Below are 16,898 nucleotides of genomic sequence, written 5' to 3'. Positions count from 1 at the left end.
GATGGCTCTATTGACAGGTATAAAGTTTGGCTTGTTGCTCGTGGATTTCATCAAGTCCACGACGGTTCGTTCGGTTCTTCAGGTTGCGGTCAACAAAGGGTGGCACATTCGACAAGTCGACGTCAACAATGCTTTCCTTCAAGTTCGCTTACTTGATGAGGTTTATGTCACACAACCACTGGGTTTTGTTGATCCTGATCGACCACACTACATATGTCGTTTTAAGAAAGCAATCTACGGTCTCAAACAGGCACTCCGGGCGTGGTATCAAGAATTGCGCAGTTATCTCCTTCACCTTGGTTTTAGTAATTCAGTGGCTGACACCTCTTTGTTTATCAAACGTTCGGGTCGTGATATTGTCTACATCTTGGTGTATGTCGATGATATGCTGATCACCGGCAGCAGCCCTGTCATGCTTGCTAATGTTCGTATGATTAGTGATCGTTTTCCTCTCAAAAATCTTGGTGAGCTTAAATATTTTTTAGGGATTAAAGCGACAAGAACACCTGCGGGACTTCATCTTATGCAGAAGAAGTATATTGTTGATCTGCTCCAAGGGACAAGAATGTTGAATGCCAAACTAGTTTCTACACCGATGTCACCTCATCCAAAGTTAAGTCTCCGCAGTGTCACTCTTCTTGATGATCCTCGTGAATACCGTGCCGTCAATGGCAGTTTACAATATCTGTCTTTTACGCGACCGGACATTGCCTTTGCGGTGTATCGTTTGTCTCAATTTCTACATCAACCCACGGATGTTCATTGGTGTGCAGTGAAACGTGTGTTGCGTTACTTGGCTGGGACGCAATCTCATGGCATCTACCTTCGTGTTAACACTTCATTCTCTCTTCACGGGTTCACACTTAATGGTTATTCCGATGCAGATTGGGCGGGCGATGCTGATATGTTCCTCTCCACCAACGCATATGTCATTTATCTTGGCAGTATTCCTATCTCATGGTCCTCCCTGAAGCAGACTGGTGTTGCACGATCTACCACGGAAGCAGAGTACCGTGCCGTTGCCAACACGGCCGAGGAGATACGGTGGATCTCCTCACTTCTAACCGAACTGGGTGTTCACCTACCTGTGGTCCCGGTGATAAACTGTGATAATATTGGAGCAACGCATCTTGCTGCTAATCCTATCTTCCACTCCTGGATGAAGCACCTTGCGTTGGATTATCATTTCATCCGGGATAATGTTCAAGCTGGGACCTTGCGTATTACGCACGTCTCGACGCATGACCAACTTGCTGATCCTTTGACGAAAGCTCTTCCGCGGCCACGCTTTCAAGAGTTAGTCTCCAAGATTGGAGTCGCAAAAGCCCCTCCATCTTGATGGGGCGTATAGGAGATATATATGGAAAGGATAGGAGAGTCATTCATCTTGACCTAATTACCATTGTACATGTACTATATATATTGTAAATCTCTTGTAGGTATGTTTTTCAAACTGCATTGCACACAATTTGGGGGGAAAGAAATGGCAGGAGACATGGTGAAACGTCAAAGTCAGCGAGACAACTAGTAAAACGGATTGACCGACAAGTTAGGGACCAGCTTCTCGCAATTCAAAGGCTGGGGGATAGACGATATGAACAAGGACTTCTTCAGCTTTGGCTCCAAACAAGAGCCTAACCACCTACTCTTTTGGTTTTCACCATAAACGTGCTATGCTGATTTAGGATGTCTAAGCATTATGTTTTTTTGTTTCAATTGATCTATCATCCGTTGCACAAGTTGGTAAAAACGTTATTTTTTTTTAGTATAATTTAACATTAAATTCAAAAAAAAAAAAAAACTAGCTAGAGTCATATATGACAGTGCATACTATCTTCAAGCTGCTCAAGAATTGCTAGTGTTCTTTATAAAAAGTAATAATAATTAAAAAAAAAAAAAAAGAACTGCCATAAATGATATTTTTCAGATTCTCGTACATATGTGCTTTGATCCTCGTTATAAAATGTATTCAACATAAAGTTTTAGATTATGTAGATACGAGAGAAGAAAATAAAACCAGTGATCGATCACGCCGAATTTTCAGATTCTGATCGATGAAAATATATGAGAATTTAGAACTTTTTCTTTTTTTCCTAAAACGTGAAAATATTACTATTTGGTTTTGGGAATGACAAAGAGATATTGAGAGAGGTCAAAATCTCAAAAGAGTTTTTAAGTGTGACGCCTCGGGTTTCCCTGTGTGTGTGTGTTAAGAGAGATAGAGAGAGAGACAACTAAAGCAAAGAAGTCACACAGTGACTGTTGGTTTAGTGTTTGAACGAGAAGAGTTTTGCATTTGTAAACAAAACCCAACACTTTACTCCTTTTCTTTCTATTTTTGGTTTTTCACTTTACCCTTTTCTATTTGATTAATTAACGCTTATATATATTACCTGTAATACTAGATTATGACCCGTCCGATGTGCGGGTTTAAAGTTTTTAAAATAAAATAAAATTTAACAAAGAATATAAAATAAATATTTTTAGTAAGTAAAAACTATCTATAAAAGTAAATAGATATATGGAGGTGTCCAATGTAAATATCTTGTTTAAAAGGTGTGATTCTGCGGTAAAAACTATTAATCACATTTTTCTTTGAATGACCTCACTCGTGGGAAGTTTAGGATTTATCTCTAACTCCAGTTTCATCAGAGGGTTTTTCATATGAGTCGGTGTACTCAAATTTGGATTTTGTTTTCTGGAGGGATGTCTCTCAACAGGGTGATTCTGATCAACTTCTTCAATTACCATGATTTTTATGGACAATCTGGAAGGCCATAAAAAAATAAGTTTTAGAGATCAAGACGAATGATATAATTGCTCAGGCTTTGTGTGACAACCCGTCCCGCGGACCCCACTAGCCCCCCGCTAGCCGCCCAAACGGACCCCAAGCTGGCCTTACAGGGCATCGATCCTAACCCCTCACTGTGGATAGGAACTATTCATCCAAATCTACCAGTAGGTTATTGGTGCACCAGGCGTTCCTCGAACCCTGGTCCCCACCCTTTAACAACCTTCCCACAGGACAAGCTGTCATCAATTGATCTTTAAAGGGTGGGGACCAGGGTTCAAGGAACGCCTGGCGCACCAATAACCTACTGGTGGATATGGATATCCACAGTGAAGGGTTAGGATCGATGCCCTACAGGGCCAGCTTGGGGTCCGTTGGGGCGGCTAGCGGGGGGCTAGCGGGTTCCACGGATGGTCTATTGGGGGGCTAGCGGAGGGCTAGGGTCCACGGGACGGGTTGTTACACTTTGGGCGTTAAATTAGCCTGGGAAGAGGCGCTATATTTTACAGCGGTCATATCAGCTCCATCTCCGTCCTCGAATGTCCAGGTTTCTTCACCTTGTTGTCAAATTGATGGTTCTTGGAAAGCAACCAATGAGCATTCATGATTGGGCTAGTGGTGTTGCGTTGGTGAGGAGCGAACCTTGTTGGGGGCCAAGTGTTTAGGACGGAGCCCCTCCCCCTGCATTCAGACTTAGAAACGTTGTTGTGGGCCACCGAGCGGATAATTGCTGAGTTACTCACTATGGTGCATTCCCCTGAATATTGGCCATCCTTCTTCAACTTGCTCGATGAGTTTAATTCACTGGAGTTTTTTCACTATTCTCCATCTCTTGGATCCCGCATGCGACAAATTTGAAGGCAGATTGTCTTGCTCGTGCTTCGCATTCTCTTATCTCTGAAGTTTTTTTTGTAAACCCCTTTCCTCTGCCTTGAGAAACTAATCGAGGAAATTCCTTTACTTTATTGTTTGGTTGAAAAAAAAATTAGATACACTTTTAGTTAAAGAAAATAGTTGTAGATGAGTTCATAAATATTAAAATTTAATTTAATTTAACAAAGAATATATATTTAATTCTTTTCGTAAATAAAAATAATGTATAAAAGTAAAGAGATAAGCTTTTAGTTATAGAAAATAGTTTTTTTTTTGCTATAATACACTAATGTATATCCATTTACAAATCTACTGTCTATATTACTACTAAAAGTTTATTTGTACACACAAATATATTTTACTGTTAAAATATACTATTTAGTCTTAACTACTACCAACAAATTGTCTTGATGAACACATTAAATAACCTCTTATATGTCTCTTCACTTTAACATTTTTATAGTTATAAAAGCGCATACGTTAATCTTACATACACCTATCATATATATTACAATAGCCGTCTTTTGAATAAATTATTTGATTGGTGAAAAAATATGAGACGATCTATTTTTTTTTTACTTTAAGAATCTTTTTCTTTGTGTAAAGGTGAGTATTTACGTTTTTTTAGAAACAGTAACTAACTATATAATTTTCACAATCATTTTTTATCTTATATAAAAAGTAATCTTTTTCTTGTAATATAGCAACTAAAATTAAAGTAAGTAAAAAATATTATAATTTTGAATTTTATGGTATATATATATATATATATATTTATCTTATAATTAGATTTTAAATAAAATTAGATTTTATTTTATCTATTTACTTTTATATAAAACATTTTTAGATTAGGTTTAGAATTTTTACATTTTTTATTTTTTTTTAAATTTTAATAATGAATTGATATGTGTCAATATCTGAATGATATAATTGACATGTGTCACGATCTTGTTAATGAGTAATTTTGTCATCAAGGTTTATATAATAAGATACGAGAAATTTGGGTCATATAGTTAGAATACTATTAGTAAATTTGATATATCAGTTTGTATACTCGAGACCCTTTTATGTTTTACTAGATTCGGACCCGCACATACGTGCGGGGTTGATTTCAAAAACAAAGTTTAATAACATATTTGTAAACAATTTTTTAGAAATGTTATTAATATTCAAAATCTAAACTCTACATTTGGTTTAGACAAAAAGAATGATCAGATTTGTTTTTGTTATCAATAAAGACAATACATTAAAAAAAATAGTAAGAAAAAACGGTATGTTTATTTTGGGACAGAAAATGCGTCTCTTCATGTATATGTTAAGATTTTTCCATCGCATACTAAAGTTTTAATAATAATTTAACTATTTGAGATCTTATATTCTATCTCATAACTAAGGTTTTAATAATAATTTAAATATTTGAGATCTTATATTCTAGTTCAGCAAATAAGAAAATATGTAAGAGATTCGGAACTGCATATATGTACGAAGTTTTATTGGTAGATATATTTATTTGATATGACATTTAGAACATAAACTTATTGGGTTGCTTTCATAATATTGTTATCACCATAAATTTTGAATCGACATGATAGCGAACCCGGATCGATTGTGATATGGATTAGTGATCAGCTAGAAATTCATGAACCAGATGACCTTAATATAGTTTTCAAGCAGATTAACCTCGTCTGCTATGCCTGCCCTACAATAGATTAAATTATATTGACCCTCGTCCCATGTAATCCACATAAGTAAATGTTATGTTTGAATCTATCATGCTTGAATCTGTGTTACCCAAAATTCTCATCCTCATATTTTATTGAGAATAGTTTAGATAATATATTTTCTCCAAATTACGAGGAGTGTATTCAAACCATGATTTTGGAGAATTTGATGGGATTTAGGAAATTTAGAATTTTGATAGATTTTAGGGAAGTTCATATGATTTTCAGTAAAATTCTTTCAAATCCCACATAAAACCATGAGATTTGGATTTCTGTATTTTTAACTAAACAAATCCTCAAGAATCCTACAGAATCCTAAAAATTATTAAAATTCTAATCCACAAAATTGTTTTGAATAACAGTGGATTTTAAAGTAGATTTTTAAATCATCAGTTCAATAACAGTGGATTTTAATGGATTTCAAAGTAGAATTTTAAATCATCAGTTCAATAACAGCGGATTTTAATAGACTTTTTAAAATCTATGATTGAATAACATAGAATTTGTAAATTTCACACAAATCACTTAAAATGTCAAATTGAATACATTCCCTACATGTTTTTTCAATATAGATATTTAATTAGATGGTCGTTTTAGAAATATCAAATAATATACTACCAAAATTAAATAAGTTTCCATATATACATTACCAATATTAATAATCTGATTAGTTATGAACACTTTTAAAAACGACTTTCATTAATATTTTGTAATTTGTAAACAAAGATCCACAACCACAAGTTTATATGACCAGGATCCAACGGGTCAAAAAAATTAGCTGGTCTTTACGACCAAAAAACAAAATTACTTTTTTGTTTTTTTCTCTTCCAATCAAAAATAATCTACCCCTAAAATGTAAAACAAAAATTTGAAGTTACAATTTATGTAATATATTAAAAAAACAATTTATCTTTTATATCACACATATATAGATATATCTTATACTATTTGTAGATAGATGCATAAATCTAGTACATAATTATATGTTGTTTTCATCTATATAACTCTAAATACAGTAAAATCAATCACAGGTAAAGTATACTACACGTCAAGAAGTGCTTTGATTTTTCTCCTCCCTGTTTTACCTTAGAAAATACAGACATTACAATCGTAAATCATTTTTAAAAGTCTTTTAATCATGCAATTTCAAAACTTTGATTAGACTATGGGCCAGTTCGTTTAATCATGCAAGTTCACGTTTTCTTAATCTGTCTCTGGTTTAGTATTAGCGACACTAATTACCGAATTCATTGCTTTTAAGTCGCTCACTTGTAATTTGAGGGTTGAAATGAACAGACCTTATTATATATTATTGAAAACTTGAGGGTTGCCACTACATGAACGCTATATTCTATTATAACATATATAAGTTATAATAAAAAATAAAACCTGTAGAGTTGTGCAAAAGGTGCGGTGTAGCTTGTGTATTCTGAATTTTTTTGATTGAAAAAATTGTAACAGCTTTTCCTATGATTTTGGCTTTACATGTCACTCTGTATAAACCACACAAAAAAATGTGAGAAAACATAGGCTTAAGAAAATAATCCAAAAGAACACCACAACAAAAAACACTAAAAAAACACTACAAAAAAAAAAAGAAAACCCAAAAAAAATATTTTAATAGAACCTGAGTGATCGGCTTGTCAATAGAAGCAGTATTTATACAAAAACAAATAAGCTGTCATTTAGGGTTATAGAAAAATCTTTCATAATTAAAATTATATTTTTCTTAATAGTTATGGTTCCTAAAATTACTCCGAATAGTTAGTAGGTTAGGAAAATAATAATTCTAAATTTTCAAAAATATATTTACAACTATGATCGATAAAGGAAAAACATTTGTTATAATGGTAGATATTTTAAGAAACAATCAATTAGTTTGTTATTAAAATGGTATACTGTGTGACTGTTTTGATTTTTAGTTGTCGATTAGTTATGGCAAGTACAAATTATTGGGATATATTTGATTCTGATTTCCTTATTATCTATGTTTAATTGATTTTTTCGAGATTTTGGTATTAATTTCCGAGATTTTCCTAGATTAAGTTGCTAAGATTATATTATGAACTTTCCTTACAAATTAAGTGCTAATTAGTTTTAATTAGTTGTTTAAATTCTACGCTAAGTTTGTGAGTTGATTTATTTAGATTTTGCAGTAGGTCTTAATTGTTTTCGATTTTATAGTAGGTCTTAATTGTTTCCGATTATTATGTGTTATTATCATTTAATATTTGTTCGGCTAGTATAATTATTATCAATCTGTTTGGCTCCAATTTAATTTCAATTTGTTTGGCTACATGAATTATATATATTCTTATTCTGTTTTCAGTGGCATTTTATTGTAATAATCTCAAATTCTATGTCTACTTATTAAAAATGCTTCCCTTTAATAGTATAGATACAATAATATATAGAACCAATCAAGGAATTAATTTTTAAAACTTGAATAAACTTCTAGTGCACAACTTCTTATAATGGAAAAATGAATTCTAAATCCTTTGGTGGGTTTTACAATTGATGAGATTTAGAGTGTGAAACATGTTTTAGGTGATTTAGTAAGGGTTTAGAGGACCTCCATGTTGCTCTGTTTTATCTAGTTGGTGGGACTTGCAAGAGTAGCACATATTGTTGAATCAACTTTTCTATGGCTTGTTGTTTCCTCCTTCCACAAGATCATTCAAGTATTGAACCACGGCTTGTGAGTAAAGAAACAAAAAAAAGCATGAAGCAATAATCTACACGACACAAACGAGAATACTTGCTATTGAAGCCAAAAAACCTTAGTAGTAAAACCTTCACACTCCATTGACTTGATTGGCTCAGATGGTCCTCGGAAGCTAGGTCTAACAATAGGCTCATCTGTAAGGAAGGCAGCAAATGGAAACCAAGGTTGAAGGCTTCACCTAGCTAGAACAAAAAATGCAGAGATAAGGCCCCTGAGAACAATTCTGTTAAATACTTTGCCTCCCACTCCATCAAGAGAATCTGATCAATATATATATACTCTTGGGGTATGGAAGGATCAATATCAAACAGTTTCACTACTGAGACTTCTCTCCTGGGGGAAGGAATGTTCTTGTCTCTTGCTGCCTCTGTAAAACTCTCAACCGGAAACAAGAGACCACCTCTTCTTTCAATGTGCTAGCAATTAGTGAACTGGCAAGCCCTTCAACAAGATACTATCAAACTCTCTCGGATGTGATTACCTTTTTGGCTTTATATGAAGTTAAAATATGACCTTGAGCACATCCGAGAGAGTTTGACAGCCTTGCCGCCCAAGGCTGTCAAAAAAAAAAAAAAAGTCATACATCTCAGATGTGCTTACCTTTTTTGGTTGGCAAATCATATTTAAGCTCCCTAATAAGTTTTAGTACACATCGGGAACTTGGGAAGCAAACACACAAGAGATGTATGACTTTTTTTTTCTTTTTTCTTGTTATACACGATACACATTGTCACCAGCAAAACTGGTTATCAGAATGCAAAGGTGCCAAAAGAGCAAAGAGGTATAAGAATATAATCCTACTCCTCTTTTTTTGGAGTTTTGGTGTTGTTTATACGAAAGCTGCTGGAAGGTCAGATTTTGTCAAAAGTGGTTTAGAGGATCTCCACTCCATATTGCTCTGTTTTCTCTAGTTGGTGGACTTGCAGAAGAAGCATATATTGTTGTCTGTTGATTCCAACTCTTCTTGGGCTTGTTTTTCTTGCTTACATGAACGAATCCATCATCCATGACTAAGACAAACCAGAAACTCTATAATCTACACATATGTCTAAGAAGTACAAAAAGAATTGAGACAGAAATATGAATGAGTTTGATCCTTTAAATTGTTTCTCCGATTTTAGTAGTTCCAAGGTCAGTTCGCAAAATCAACAGGTGTAGTGTTAGAATCGTTTTTTCCAGAGCCTAGTAGATCCATAATTTTGAAATCTCCTGCAAATTTCCTATGATATAAAATATGCACAAGTGATGTTTTGTGTGGATTTTGTTCTGGTGTTTGTTTTTGATACTCCATTACCATCTCTTAGGGGTGATTGAAAGAGAGATTTATAAATTGGGGTATTTAGATTTAACTACATTGAGGTGGACTAGGGGATTTTTGGGTGTTTTTGTAAGACGCTCCTACAAAAGTACAAACAACATGTATGTTATTTAAAAAAAAAATGATTCCATTCCCGGGCTTTGAACCCGTAATTTTTTTTAGACTTAAGATAAAATTTAAGTTAAATTATTTAACCATGATGTTACAACGGAACTTTTGTTTTGTTTTTTTTTTTTTTTTCAAAAGGGGCATCGGTATATTAAGAAAAATACAAGTACGGTTACATTGCAAAAACACGTTGAGCCTCATATCAGGTTGAGCAAATAAAAGTCAAAACATCGACTAGATAGAGCTTAGCTAGATTGGAAGTTTTCAAACCAAAGGTAAAGAAAATTATCCTTCGGTGAAGTAGTAGTTGTTGTCTTGTTGTCAAGTGCCATTAGCTTCCGCCTAAGGAGGAGCTGGATCTCTTTCTTTAGTCTATCTCTTATTAGCTTCCGCCTAACGGAACGTTTGTTAAGCTATGAATATGTCATGTATATGTCCATCTAATAAGTAATACAATTTTTGAGATGTATTTACTATTTAGAGCCTAATAATAATAGTCCAAACCCAAGTAACCTCATCTGATCTTACAAAATAATTGGATTTATATTACAAAAACTAGAATTTAACCCGCGGTATACCGCATGCATAAAGTTTTTATCATTATTTATAATTTATATTGTATTTGTTTGTTAAATATTTGATGTTTTTCAAATAGATAAATAATTAAATTTCTCGACGATCGATTAAATGTTTATATTAATTTTTTAACCTGCAATATACTTCATGACCATTGTTTGTTATATTTAGTTTGTTTTGTTTAGCGTTTGAGATTCTATTTTGATTTTTAATTATTATAACAAAAATAAGGGATCTAAATACATAATAAGTCATTTATATACTATAATTAAGTCACATTTTTTCTAATGATTTAATTATTTTACACAATCTTAGTTAAATCAACTTAACTTTTATATGTCAAATATTCTAATATTAATAGGGTTGACAAATAATAAAATGAGGATTTAACCCGTGTTAGCACAAATTTAACAATATTTTATTAATTCCAACATGTTCTCTTTATAATATAACCATATTAGATAGTATTTTAAAAAAAATTAATTTTACATATTCGTAATATTTTGAAATTTTATTAAATTTATATATATTAATTATAATATTTAAATAAATGTGAATCAAAGTTCTTCTTACGTTAGTTGTAATTAAAGTCTATAAATTATGTAGAAGCCCATACCTAGTTGTATAAAATAAAATAAGATTTTGCACTATATTAGAAACACTAAAAAATAAAACCTAATGAGAAAAGGATTGCAAAAGGTGAATGTAATTGCAAAAAGGAATACTACATTATAATATTATGTATACATAAAAAAAATATAACTTACGTACGATTCATCTAGATAAACTTTAACAAAAAAAAAAACGGTTTATCAAGGAACTAAACTAACAACAAAATCCTAAAAGGACTATGATAAGAGCTTGTAAATATATATAAACAGGGCACATACGTGAGTTCTTTTTCACCAACACATTCTCAGAGTTCATATATCTCATCATCTTTCTACATCTTCCTCCTATCCATACGATTCGAATCATGGCCAGAAAGAATATCTTTGGCTTCGTGCTTATGATCATGTTTTTCTTGGGTTCCAGCTCCGCTTAAATCTACAAAGTTGGAGGTTCCAATTATGGCTGGACGGTAAAGGACGATTCTTGGGCTGAACATATGGAATTCCATGTTGGAGATTCACTAGTCTTCGAATCTGATCAGAACGTCAACGACGTCACTCAAGTTTCTAACGCTTTAGAGTATGAGTTATGCGATAATTCTTCTCCTAAAGTTGTTTACAACACAGGACACGATGTCGTAACCTTCACGGAACCAGGACATCACTATTTCATCACCTCAAACCATATTCAATGCGTCTGGGGAATGAAACTCGATGTTCTTGTCGTCGATGACCCGTCACGTCCGAGTCCTCCACCACCATCACCGCCGAGGAAGATCAATGGCCCATCACGTCCGATTCCTCCACCACCACCGAGCAAGATACTTCCTTCTGCTGGAAGGATTTACGAGGTCGGTGACTCAAGCGGATGGAGCGTATATAACAGTTTCTACTATACCAAGTGGAGTGACGATAAACAATTTCGTGTTGGAGATACTCTCTTTTTCGAATACAACAAGCACATCAACGACGTTAGAGAAATCAGCGATGAACTTGAGTTCGAATCCTGTAAACCAACTTCAACTGTAGCCGTGTACAAGAAAGGGCACGATCTCGTTAAGCTCACAAAACAAGGAGTGCATTATTTTGTAAGCTTAAAGACCGGTCTCTGTCAAGCTGGGATTAAACTAAGTGTAACGGTGCAACCATCAACCGAAGATGTTACTTTGCCGAGTGTTCCCAAGAAGAAGATGAAGTCGTCACCTATTTACCACCTCAACAGATGGTGGTTACGCATTTTCAGACCTCATCACTAAGCATTTGGAGCATTGATTACTTTAGTGTTATTGAGAGTTTTTTTTTTTTTTTTTTTGGCTTTTTGGTTTTATTTTTGTTACTCGTTAATTTTGTGGCTGGATCGAATACATTGCTTCGTTTTAGATGTTTTCATATGTTTTTCTTTTATTTTTCAACATTTCTATTTACTTTGATCATGAGAATGGCCATAAATTCATAAACATGAACACGTAGCATATGACATGTCCCTGTGTTAGATTCTGAGGAGCAATTGAAACCCTAGTATAAACAATAGCAAAAGATTAGTGAAGAATTTAACCCAAAATTTATTAATTGGATCTATCAATGCATATCTACTTATTTAAAGTACAAAAAACTTTCCGTGACAAATTTATGTACATATATATATATATATATTACAAATTTGAGATATACATGTAAAAGATTTTGAAGGCCTGATTACAAAAATTGTAAGAAAAAATTACAAAAGCGTTCACAAAAGCTTAGCTCCAAAACCAATGGGCTTTCTATTAACACATTAGACTTCACTATTCTTGGCCCATAACTAAACGAGTGAAACGACAGCGTTACTTCAGTCAAATATGAAATATCTAACCAAACACACAATATATTCTCTGCCTTGGATCCACGCAACTTTTAACCCGAGTTAGATTCAACACTAACCACAGTTAACACAAACCCTCTTAATCTCCTTACACGTGTACAAATCAACGGTCATAAAATTCTTTCCTTTTCACTAGCCTTCCTCTATATAAAACAGTACAAAACCCTAATCTCTCACATTCACATTCACAACAAAACACAAAACACAAACCTTTCTTCTTCGTCGTCTTCTCCGATCAGATCATGGGCAACCCTAAAGTTTTCTTCGACATGACCGTCGGTGGGCAACCAGCTGGTCGGATCGTGATGGAGCTTTACGCAGACACAACACCAGAGACCGCCGAGAATTTCAGAGCACTCTGTACCGGAGAGAGAGGAGTGGGCAAATCCGGTAAGCCGTTGCACTACAAAGGATCGAGCTTTCACCGTGTGATCCCCAAATTCATGTGCCAAGGAGGTGACTTCACAGCCGGGAACGGAACCGGAGGCGAGTCTATCTACGGCATGAAGTTTAAAGACGAGAACTTTATCAAGAAACATACCGGACCAGGTATACTGTCTATGGCCAACGCTGGTCCGAACACGAACGGATCTCAGTTTTTTATCTGTACTGAGAAGACTTCGTGGCTCGATGGGAAACATGTTGTGTTTGGTCAAGTTGTTGAGGGTTTGAATGTTGTTAGAGATATTGAGAAGGTTGGATCTGATGCTGGAAGGACCTCCAAGCCTGTTGTCATTGCTGACTGTGGTCAGATTTCTTAGATCTGTCTTGTCTCTGAGAGAGAGAGAGAGAGAGTGGTGATGATGAGTATTACAATGGTAGCTTTGTGTTGTTTCTTTTGATGTTTTTTTCTGGTTTGTGTTCTTTTGGATTTCGATGTTTTTTTTTCTTTTTGCTCTTGTGATCGTTATGAGTTTGGCTACCATTGAATAAAAATGAGAATAATTCGTCTTAGGTTTATTATTATTACTTCTTCTACTATTATTAAGCATCATCGTCTTAAGAATCGAAGCTTCATATAAGCAGTAGACTTAAGTTGTAATTGGATATGGTAAAGCACTAAAAGCTTAGATGCATCTTAGAATAGTCAAGTTTCGTATACAATAATGTTTATGTGAAGTAGACTTAGTTCTTATTGGATATGGTAAAGTACTGAAATTTTGGACTATGTGACAAAAGAAAGTATATTGTTTTTATATGAAATGGATGTGATTGGTCTGGTTTATAGGTGTCAGGGCATGGAAAAGGGTGCAACTTTATTGATATTTTTCGTTTAAGTCTTTTTGCTATGTGGTCATGTTTTGCACACGAGGAAGAAAGTGAAACCAGAACCCAAAATATGAGTTAGCAAGGACGGCCCATTTATAGTTTTATACAATATTGTACACTAAATTTTTGAGGCCCAATTACATTTCTTTGCGTTACCATATAATGCTAGGATGTTCAATGGCAGGGATAAATTGATCAAAACCGAATTGAGCTGATCGTTCCAAAAAACCATATCATAATATTGGTTTAAAGTGATTCATCTTTTCTATATCCAGAAAAATAAACAAATTTGAAACCGTGGGAAAGAAAAAAAAATCAATCTATACTGAGTATTTTTTTCTAAAGATTTAAGGATATACTTTAGAAAAATACAAACCCAAACCAAAATTGGAATGATATAAAAATATGTATACATAAGTTTTTACGTTAGATACTATTCTCTTCATTTCACACAGGAAAAAATCCTACGTTTTCTAGAAAAATATCGTTTTGAGGTTTTAATTTTGTTTAACAGTTTTTAAGACTAAAAATCTTTTAATTTGTGTGAATTGTGAAGCATGTCAAAATAACATTCATTGTGAAACATAATAAGTATCATCGATAAATCGGAAAAACCAAAAATCTAAAAAAAAAATAGCACTCTTATTTGCAATGAGATGTCGTAGCTTTACACCATATATAGCAGACTAGTAGTGTTGTATATTCGTATTTTCTCAACCTGATTAACTTATGAAACCAATAAACTTGTTTACCATCATGGAAGAACATAAGACTTGATGTGAAATAATTTAACAACAAAATAAACATCTTTTGATTTAGCATAACAGATACAAATTGCATGACATTCCTACACTATATGATCTTTCTTCTTATATCAAGAAAACAGCCAAATATCTCCAAGAAAAATTGCAAGAACAGTGTACAACTACTACAATATGTTAAAAAACTTGTAAAAATACGTGCGGGTAGGGTCGTGTAAAATTTATTTCTTCTCTTTTTTATTCACACTTCACATGTTCTGTGTGGAACTGTGTTCACACAGTAGTTAACAGCTTGACACAACCATTATCTCGTAAAAGGCTTTGACACAACCACCATATTCATACAAAGTCTTGATTGTATTGATTGCGTTAGAGCCAACACAACACCTTCCAAAACCACTAAAATATATATACTATATAAAGAACAGCAAAATTTATTGCTCAGCACATAAGGTTAGGGAGATCATTAAGAGTCCATTACGAAATTTGGAGGCTGGAACATATATTAATATTCTTGACTCGTACGGATGCTCTCATGTTCATACACATAAACACTGTTTTTTTTATAAAAAAAATGTCTTTGTCAACAACCTCAATTAATATTTAGCAGTTGATGGTTGGAGAAGAGCTTTTTATTTACTCTTTTTTATCGTCTGCCTTTTAAAGACTACACCATAACTACACATCTCTCTTCTTATTCTTTATTGCTAATAGCTTCTGAGCATCAATGGATCCATATCATAATAATTTCCTCTTTGTATCCTTTCTCATTCTTTGTTTAGCCGCTAATGAAGTAGCCGGATACGCCACGGTCACAGGCTCAGTGTTTTGTGACCAATGCAAGGATGGAGAAAGATCTTTGTTCGATTTTCCTGTCTCCGGTAATAATAGTTAATAACATTTTTACATTGTTGTCTAGCTCTGCTTGTGTTCCTTAAGATGTGTTTGTTAATATGCTGCAGGGGTCAAGGTTAGTGTCACATGTTCTGATGGAAATGGACAGGTCTATATGTCGAGAGAAGAGACTACTAATTGGCTTGGAGGTTATGTGATGAGATTTGATGGGACACCGGATCTGAGTAACTGTTATGCTCAGGTTTCAGACAATGGAGCTCAACAAGACCCAAATAGTTGCAGCATTGCTTCAGGTCCTGCTCAGAAACTTAAACTAATGTTCAGCTTTTTTGGGGTTGAAACGTTTGCTACCGATGCGCTTCTTGCTCAGCCACTTCAGCCCAGGTCTTTTTGTCCTAAACCACCAACAGCTCCGGTCATGCCTCCTCCTCAAGTCCCGGTCATGCCACCTCCTCAGGTGCCGGTCAAGCCTCCTCCGCAGGTGCCACAGGTCAAGCCACCTCCTCAGGCCCCGGTCATAAGTCCTCCTCCAGCTACATTGCCTCCTCCTCAGGTCCCGGCCATAAGTCCTCCTCCAGCTACATTGCCTCCTCCTCAGGTCCCGGTCATAAGTCCTCCTCCAGTTACATCACCTCCTCAGTTTAAGCTTCCACCTTTGCCTCCACTCCCTCCAGTGCCATTTGTAGAGGCATCAGCTTGTTCTCACCAGTGAGCTTTCTCTCTAATCCATTCACATCATGCCTGGACCTCTGTTTCATATAATTTCATAACATTTTGGCTTTGTGATATATACATAGGTTGTGGATGAAACCTGAGTACAGATGCTACTGGAGAGCTATAGGCCCCGACACAAAGGTCGCTGTTGCATTCGGGCTAGTGGCTGGGAGGAGATACGGTACTGATATGACGATAAGGGAAGCGCTTGACGGTCGAGGAGAAGCCTATAAGACACTCCTAAGAGAGGCAACAACTGCATTACTCAATTCATACAACTCTCTTGGCTTTCCTTACAATTCCATCTCTGTGATCACACATACCAATTTGGCTCTCCTCGGGAATTCGCAGCACGATGTTCTCATGACTGCTATTCGTTTCATCAAGGCTAATTCCGGGACCTGCAGATTCACAGTCTGCAATTGATTGGGTGTGTTTTTTTTGCTTACATACTCTACACTATCTTCTTTTTTCCATTGTTCATGGGCACCTTTTGTAATACTATAAAAGTCTATACTTGATTCATTGGAGAATTTATGGACTATTATTATTATAGTCCCCTATTTGTACTTGTTTACATCTTAAGCATAAAATTAGTATTTATTACAGCAAAGCCTTAAAAAGGTGTTAAAGTGTATGGTGTATTTAAAGTCAAATTTAACATCCGGCACAAATATGAATATGATTATCTGATGCGCCATTGACTGAAGAAAGG

The 16,898-nt window shown here is 34.6% G+C and overlaps 3 protein-coding genes across 3 annotated transcripts; all 3 read left to right on the top strand.

Annotated features, from left to right (window-relative positions):
* LOC104708588 lies at nucleotides 11,221–11,979 on the top strand. The gene has a single exon (XM_010425187.1). It carries the CDS (start codon nucleotides 11,221–11,223, stop codon nucleotides 11,977–11,979), a length of 759 nt encoding a protein of 252 aa, XP_010423489.1.
* LOC104792161 (peptidyl-prolyl cis-trans isomerase CYP19-1) lies at nucleotides 12,755–13,550 on the top strand. Its single transcript, XM_010518234.2, has one exon. The coding sequence runs from the start codon at nucleotides 12,827–12,829 to the stop codon at nucleotides 13,343–13,345; it is 519 nt and encodes a 172-aa protein (XP_010516536.1). The 5' UTR covers nucleotides 12,755–12,826; the 3' UTR covers nucleotides 13,346–13,550.
* On the top strand, nucleotides 15,267–16,796 carry LOC104792154 (WW domain-binding protein 11-like). Its single transcript, XM_010518222.2, has 3 exons — nucleotides 15,267–15,495; nucleotides 15,577–16,177; nucleotides 16,267–16,796. The coding sequence occupies exons 1-3, from the start codon at nucleotides 15,342–15,344 to the stop codon at nucleotides 16,607–16,609; spliced, it is 1,098 nt and encodes a 365-aa protein (XP_010516524.1). The 5' UTR covers nucleotides 15,267–15,341; the 3' UTR covers nucleotides 16,610–16,796.

Source organism: Camelina sativa, chromosome 1, assembly GCF_000633955.1.
Source record: "Camelina sativa cultivar DH55 chromosome 1, Cs, whole genome shotgun sequence".
Classification (NCBI taxonomy): domain Eukaryota; kingdom Viridiplantae; phylum Streptophyta; class Magnoliopsida; order Brassicales; family Brassicaceae; genus Camelina; species Camelina sativa.
This window is presented reverse-complemented; position numbering and strand designations above follow the sequence as displayed.